The sequence below is a fragment of the Dreissena polymorpha genome, chromosome 16, assembly GCF_020536995.1.
Source record: "Dreissena polymorpha isolate Duluth1 chromosome 16, UMN_Dpol_1.0, whole genome shotgun sequence".
Lineage (NCBI taxonomy): Eukaryota > Metazoa > Mollusca > Bivalvia > Myida > Dreissenidae > Dreissena > Dreissena polymorpha.
This window is the reverse complement of record NC_068370.1, coordinates 48103347-48111655: the sequence shown is the minus strand read 5'-3', so window position 1 is coordinate 48111655 and position 8309 is coordinate 48103347. Positions and strand designations below refer to the sequence as shown.

Here is an 8309-nt window from a genome sequence, read left to right as displayed (position 1 = left end):
TAGTTCCTACTTTTTAAAGATAAAACAATTTACAGCATGCAGACCAAATCTAACGTTGACATTGTGGGTATTGGTATAAGGAACATTGGTGTATTGTGTTTTAACTTTATTTTTCGAAATATTGTACGAACTATTCGTTGATTTTGAGTGGGCTACGAAATATTTTGCGACATGTTCGTTGTTTTTGACTATTTATGTAACTTTAAATGTGGTTCAGTACTGTGGCATTGGCTGAAAATGAACTCCAATTGTGTGATATATACGAAGGCATTAAATGAGAGTGTTATAAAGCGCACCACCCGTGTACTGTACAAAGCTAATCGAATTTGGTGTATACTGTATACTTGTGTTAGGATTTGGATGGTGTAAGGTTATATATAATATTGATACGTGCTTAATGTAACATAAGCGACATTTATCGACAAAAGTCCAATAAAATATTGTATTTGGTTAAAGCATATAAGGTAAGTGTTGATTTAATTCGCTTTATGCGTACAAGTAGTTATTTTTGTGTTGCTTAATTAACAATGTTTGTTCACATGTATTTCAAAAACACATCGAATCAAAATTCGTAAATATTCAGTGAATTGGAACTTAAGAGACAAAGGTATAACTATCGTTAAAAATACGAAGAATAATAACACAATGAAATATTAAACAATAATCATTCAACTTTGTTCTGTGTTTATTTTTGACCGAGTGTAAGTGTATTAAATAAATATGGATAGGCCTACATTTGTTTTAAAGTATTATATCAGCATTTTTGTAAAAATTTTATTCTGCATTATTAAATATTTCAGTTATCTGCATTGTTTCATTGATTACCATAGATAATAAACGTTTAACGCCAAATACAAACGTTATTGATTAAATGTTATCATGATACCGGTGTTCTTTTTTATACATTATTTTACCCTTCGGTTGCTGAAAGCAATCCAGATAAATGAATTTTGCGAATATATTTACTATTTATAAATTGATGTTTTAATTGTTGTTTTAAATTCTGTAAACACCGTGGACTCACGAAATAAGAACAATACAATAAAACGTGTCTTGTTCTGAGAAAATTGGGCTTAATGCATGTGCGTAAAGTTTTGTCCCAGATTAGCGTGTGCAGTCCGGAAAGTGTCGTCCCTGATTAGCCTGTGCGGACTGCACAGGCTAATCAGGGACGACACTTTCCGCTTTTATGGTATTTTTCGTTTTAAGGAAGTCCCTTCTTACCGAAAATCTTGTATAGGCGGAAAGTATCGTCCCTGATACGGAACAACGTGACATAAACATTAACTGTAATCACATCTTCATGTATATTCACTTCATGATAATTGCGTAAGAGAACATAGGCAACGTCACAGCGTGGCAATTCGACTTGGCGTAACCCATTTATGCCGAGTGGACTCTCCCATCCTTCTAAATTGGATCAATTTATTTCCAAAAGTAGGGATGTGTGGTACATTTATTTCTTTTTTTAGAATATTTCTTAAAGAATTTCCTTTAAGAAAACAGCGCAGACCCTGATGAGACGCCGCGTGATGGGTCTACGCTGTTTGCTAAGGCCTTTTTACTAGACGCTAGGCATAAGTGGGTTAAAACCACACCTTACTTATTTCAAGTTATTTGTACCACTGTTTCACACACATATTGGTTTATTAGGCAAGTCTTAAAAAAACAGAACCACTGACATTAGTTCACATTTGATTGAAACCCATCATCTTCGTGTCTTTATTTTAAGAACAATAGCATTTCAGATTTGAAACACGAATGACACACAATTTAACAACATAAACTCCATTATGACGGGTTCGTTTATTTTATTCACTCGTGAGGGAATCACTCCACAATTACCTCTTATGACAACTTTGGGTTTGTCGGCCACTGCGGGCACATGGCGAAGGAGTAGTTTTCGTTCAGTGCGGTTCGCTAAGTCAGGGACGACACTTTCCGCATAAACTGGTTTTCGCTAAAAAAATCATTTTTATCGGAAAAAAAGCCATTAACCCATTTATGCCTAGCGTCTAGAAAAAAAGGCCTTGGCAAACAACGTAGACCCAGATGAGACGCCGCATGATTGGAATATTTGGTCTTTCCACTAATATTGCTTTATTTTAATTATGTATTTTTTCTAATATCATTGTATAAAGAACATTCAAACAAAAAATGAAATTCATCCTCCAAGACATTGCAATGTTGACATTTTCTTTCCTGGACTGGTATAGATTCTGGTTTATGCCATCTGCCTGACTCTATTTCTAATCTATGAGAGGATACTCTTAGTCGGCACAGACTAAACCTAACCTTATCAATAGTAACATCATTTAAATAAGGCTGGAATTCAAATTTACAAAAAAGATTATAACTTACTGCTCTTGATGAATTACTCAGTTCAGACATCCTATTTTGTATAAAAGCATAATTTAATCTGGATTTAACAAGAGATAAAAAACACTTATCATCACCTACTCCTTGGTTAATCCATGCATAATGTAATCCCAAGGACTGCAACAAGTTAATAACAGCTTTTGCCCATGTGTGCATATTTGGTTTACTTATCAAAATGTTACACATATGTACATATATACACTTAACATATTTATGGTTTTCTAACTGGGTAACTTTAAGCCAATACCTTATTACATTAACTGCACGTCTCACGATTAAGGATGTTCTACCAAGTTCTCCATACACAAAATTATTTTGAGTTTGAATTTTCACACCTTATAATTTTTTACAGAAACTTAAATGTACTCTCTCAAGTGTCATGGATTCATTTAAGCCCCATATTTCTGAGCCATAATTTAAAATGGGTAAAACAAGTGTATCAAATAGCTGTAATTTGGTCTGAATATTGATTGAAGGAAAATTAAGTAAATATGAATTTAATTTAAAAACCGCTTTAAATTAGCTTAAAAAAGCTTGTCCAGCAAGAGTTTCAAAAGTACTTGTAAATGATCCTACGGTGGTAAATACAATTCCTAAATATGTAAATAAAAAATACAGTTTCTATAACCTCGCCTTTTAATGCAAAATTCATATTTCTCCTTAATTGTCCCCCTTTTTTAAAAATCATAACTTTAGTTTAATTTGAATTTACACAAAGTTTCCACCTATCACAGTATTCTTCCAACAAGCACAAACCTTTATTAAGTTCTTCCTCCGATTCAGCCATAATAACAATATCATCTGCATATAGTAACAGAAATAATTTCAACATTCCAATATCAATCCCATTAAAACCATTTAACATAAAATGTTCCTCAATATCATTCAAATAAATAGAAAAAAGGAATTGTGATAAAGATTCACCCTGTCTTACTCCTGATAAACAAGAGAAGTCTTCATTACTTATTATATACCTAATTTGATTCTTGATTTCACATTTACATACATAGATTTAATAATATTTATCATTTTTCCTCGAACTCCTAGTTTCAAAAGTTTATACCAGATAATATCTCGAACCAAATAATCGAACGCTTTAGAAAAAGCCACAAATACAGCATACAATCTCTTTTTTTCATTTAGTAAAAAATTAATAACACCATGTAATACAAAAATATTATCGATAGTACCCATGTTTTGTCTAAAACCTGCCTGCGATTCTATATATATACATGATAATTTTCTGCCCAATTATTTTTGTCATAAATACTTTTCTTTTTTCTAATTGTACTCGTATAAATACGTCTTGATTTCACCATTTTTTTCTATTTTCATTTGTATGAAAGTTTCTGTATGCATTCAGGATTCTAAAATAACTCTGTTTTAAAAATTTACATTCATCATCAATATATGCTGCATCCTTATTGTTTCCAAAACATGTTTTGTCAGTACAATGCCTTTTAGATGAGCGAACCGATAAGTAAGAAGACCCTTTCGGAGCTAGCGGAGAGTGTGGTAACTATCGATAAGGATCGATTGATGGCTATGAACAGTTTCGCTGGCAACATGCCCGATCCTATGTATGACACTATGACGGCAGCGTTGCTTCTGCTAGGCGAGGAAGACCCGGTAAGACATTACACTCACGGAACACATTGTTTTAAATGCATTTTGCTATACCTTGGCCTATTATGTGTGACGCGTTCTGAGAAAACTGGGCATAAAGCATGTGCGTAAAGTGTCGTCCAAGATTAGCCTGTGCAATATGCACAAGCTAATCGGGGACGACATTTTCCTCTGTTATGGTTTTTTTAGTATCAAGGAAGTCCCTCCTTACCGAAAATCAAGTTAAGGCGAAAAGTGTCGTCCCTGATAAGCCTGTACGGACTACACAGGCTAATCTGGGATGACACTTTACGCACATGCATTAAGCCCAGTAATCTCACAACAAGGTTATGTAATGAATGTCGTGACAGCGCATGGAAAATGCATATAAATCTGTAGAGCATAGTTAAAGTTATTTTATAATCATAAGACCTAATAGCGTTTTTAGTTATTATCTATCAAACTAGCACACGTTTTTATTATTGGCCACTGGCGTAACGAGAGTTGTTATATACTTGTATTATTCGGTAACCACTTATTACTGCGGTCAAAACTCTCATCCATCACGTCTGACAAGATTACTGACAAGATTACTTATTGTTGATTTTTTTTGTACTTTATGCGTATCTAAACGAACATGACCTGTTTAGCTATTTCCAAATGTATCAATATCAACATGATAACAGATTTTCTGATATGGATACGGGCCAATAAAAATGGAATCTTACGTCAAAATAAAACTTGTAATTGGAAAGTATATTGCGTGTGTTGTCAATTTCAGGACTTGGGTGGAATATATTACAGCGTGACAAGAAATGACGGCAAAGGCTTTACCGACTTGGTAAACGTGTTATTACGCCTTACACAATTTCAATGTTATACGAAGCTATAATAAATATCATCAAAGGAAACAGTATCTAACTAGCAAAAAAACCCAAATTGTCCAACGTTCCCTAGGCGTTTGACATAGGTGAAAACCATGGTTAGACAGCTACGCCGAAAAAAACACATAGATGTTCTAAAGTTAGCATGTACGTACTTATTTCACTCTTTTGATGCAGAGTAATCCGATCCTAACAAAAACTCCTCCTTATCCTACCCTAACGCAAACTCCTCCACTTTACACATATTTTAAAGTGATATTATGGGCATTTTTCACTGTTGAATTGAGCTGAAAATAATTAGCAGGTCAAAAGAGTTAGTTAAAAATGTATGTATTGATCAAATGAAATTATTCCATTCAGCCTAAAAATAGGACATAACGACTTTTAATTGTTTCATGTCAGTATTGATATTGTACTAGTATCTATTATTTTATCTGAAGGTAATATAAAATGCAAAGGGCATTAACTTGTGTGGGGCTCATTAATATTTGGTTTTGGCTACCAAATACTATGGATGGTTGTTCGAACAATTTTTAATGTTAGTTTCTGTCCCTGATTGTGGTCTGTGAGTGTATATGTGTAATGTTGCCTCATAACCCAATGTGGAGTCATTTTTCCAGGTGGTAGACTACGACCCCGGCGACGTTTCAGACGCAACGAAGGCGAAGGCCAAAGAGTTGTTGTCGAAATTTACACTGCAATACGTCGAAAGAGTTAATACCATGTGCGCTATTGTGTTTGAATGGGTTTGTAATTTTCTCCTTTCTCGTTTATGTGGACGTGTTACGAAGCCCTTATGTTATTTAACATATTACTTAAATATCATATCACACATGCGGAATTCTAATTTGAAAAACAGTGTTAAAGATTGCAAATTTAAGGTGTCTAAATCGTCGGTATCTAACATGCTTCAATACGTACATGAATGCCGCTCTATAGATATACTAAAAGCAGAAACGCAAAATAGATGTACATGTATCACAATGTATTTTAATTTAAACATCAATATATAACATAAATACAGTAAACCAACCTTTTAACGATTAAGCAGAAGTAAACCAGCAATATTATTACATGTTTTGTAGAATCGTGAAGTTATGTGCAGCATAGATTGCTAGTTTCTAATCTAGTTTTCTAATGCTAGAAAAATGTAAATAACAACAACAAATTATTACTTTTTTCTCAGGCTGTAGCCGCAGCAAACGCTTAGGCCGGGAAGCATAACGCATTTGATGTCCGTCAGAACGCCAGGCTGGATATGGTCGATGGACGGTTTTGGAGAGTTTACAATTTTTAAAGCGGGTATATACGATTTTAATATGTGCTGAATTGTAAAATATTGATACAAATATGTTATAATAACACACAATATGCAAGAAAAATGATACATTTAAGACGAATTTCATAAAATACAGCAAATACAAATTAGCGCCCTGAGCCGATTGTGACGAAGATAATTCGTAATTATTTTCCTACAATAACCGATGCATTCGTCTTTTAAGTAAGTGTTCGTGTGTCGTATGAATCGATATCACTGCAGGAATTTCAAATGAACCGTTAAACTAAATTTAGACTCACATCGTACATGCATGATATACATGCTGGCGAATTCGGCTGTACAGCCTTTTTCGATTTCAGAATTAAATATCTGGCTTATTTAGCATTTTTCGACACATGTTCTTCTTAACTTTTATTTTAGTTTATATTGAAATATATGTATAATAAGTTTTTACACATTTTATATTAATAAATAAATATTTGACAAGATCGTATATACCCGCTTTAATAACGATCGCTGTGATTTTTAACACGTGGAAGTAACGGACTGTGTGACAATCATTTAACAAGGCTACACATCAGGATCTGAGAAATATCTGACAACGAGTCCGTGGAAAATCAAAGCTTTGGCTACATGGTTTTAAAAGTGAAAATTAAATTAGATAAAATGAACTTGCAACTGTGTTCATCATTGAGATGTTCGCCGAAAACAACTATTGAAATATATAGCTAGACATAACTATTGTATGCAATATTTCTTTGCTATGATCTATTTTAGAACAGAATATGTTTAGTTGTAAAGGACATAATATCAATACTTTTCGAATGTAGAAATCATTTGGGTGAGTAATTAATGGCTTGATTTTTTTTTCGAAAACCAGACATTCATTTATTTGTCTAACGTTCTGTTTGTAAGAATTGGAAATTAAAGACACAGCATTTACAAAGGACTTCTGTCATAATTATGTATGTTTTACGTTGTATTAGTTGTGTTCGTTTTCCGATCACTTTTATGTTGATATCATAAAATGACAACATGGTTGTTTATTCAATAAAAATCGATTTATTGGTAGAAATTTACCAATATTATACGTTAAATTTCTGAAGCTGTGGAATCAAAAGCTATACAAAAAAATACAACGCCGATGTTTATCGCCCGATAACCAGAGGTTTAAAAAAAGAACTAAACATAATCGTGTATATCAGGTACGGTGGAAGACTTCGGACAGGGTCAGATTTTTACAAGGAAATGCACTGCAAACTGTTTCTTTAAACCACAAATTATCTAACGTTTCTAACTTTCGTTTTCGCATTTTTGTCCTAGATTTATGATGGTTTACATAAGTTACTCTTACTGTATAAGAAAGCATTGTTTATCATATTTGAAAGCAGAAGTACTGTTCTGAGGCAGTAGTCTTAATGAAAAAGCGAACATCTGAAGACGAAAATATCAATAATTAAAAGTTTAATTGACTCCGTTACCATTCTTAAGACTATAACTTGACGAGTTTTGAATTTCAAAACACTTTGCAATCAGATTTGAAAATCATGCTAAAACATAGTGAATCAGATCTTAAACCGAAAAAAAGTATATTAAACTGCATTTTTAGGAAAAGAAACTGTCCGATTGCAAATGTAAGCAACAGACCTGTATGTTAACGCCAAATACTAGGTACGTAACCGCAGAAACGTAAGTAAGCGCAATGTACCGGTATGCGTTGACTTGCAGCGCTAAGCCCTGCCGTATATTATCAGCGAATGTTTTTGTGTCGTTAACCCATTCATGCCTAGCGTATAGAAAAAATGCCTTGGCAAACAGCGTAGACCCAGATGAGACGCCGCATCATGCGGCGTCTCATTAGGGTCTGCGCTGGTTGCTTAAAGAATATCTGTTAGAAATATTCTAAATATAGAAATAAATATACTAGACATCCCTAATTTTGGAAATAAATTGATCCATTTTAGAAGGATGAGAGAGTCCACTAGGCATAAATGGGTTTAAAGCCGCATAAATGTTTCAAAGCGTTTCTGAACGGCATGAACGCTTATGTGTATGAGTGGAATAGGATATTCGGCGCTAAACTTGTATGGTTTCCGTTTCGTGGATGCACTGTAAGGTGTTAACTTATTATTTCGTATTAATATTTGCTCTATATCTTGACC

General features: G+C 33.6%; 1 protein-coding gene across 2 annotated transcripts; it reads left to right on the top strand.

Moving 5' to 3' along the window:
* Positions 1-304: 304 nt before the first annotated feature.
* Positions 305-7093, top strand: LOC127862881 (uncharacterized). Of its 2 annotated transcripts, none has more exons than XM_052402133.1 (6): positions 305-464; positions 3844-4008; positions 4766-4825; positions 5489-5592; positions 6055-6165; positions 6655-7093. In XM_052402133.1, exons 2-5 carry the CDS (start codon positions 3844-3846, stop codon positions 6059-6061), a joined length of 336 nt encoding a protein of 111 aa, XP_052258093.1. In that variant the 5' UTR covers positions 305-464; the 3' UTR covers positions 6062-6165; positions 6655-7093. The 2 variants fall into 2 exon arrangements, with proteins under 2 accessions (XP_052258093.1, XP_052258092.1); XM_052402132.1 differs by having other exon boundaries at positions 5489-5614.
* Positions 7094-8309: the final 1216 nt, after the last annotated feature.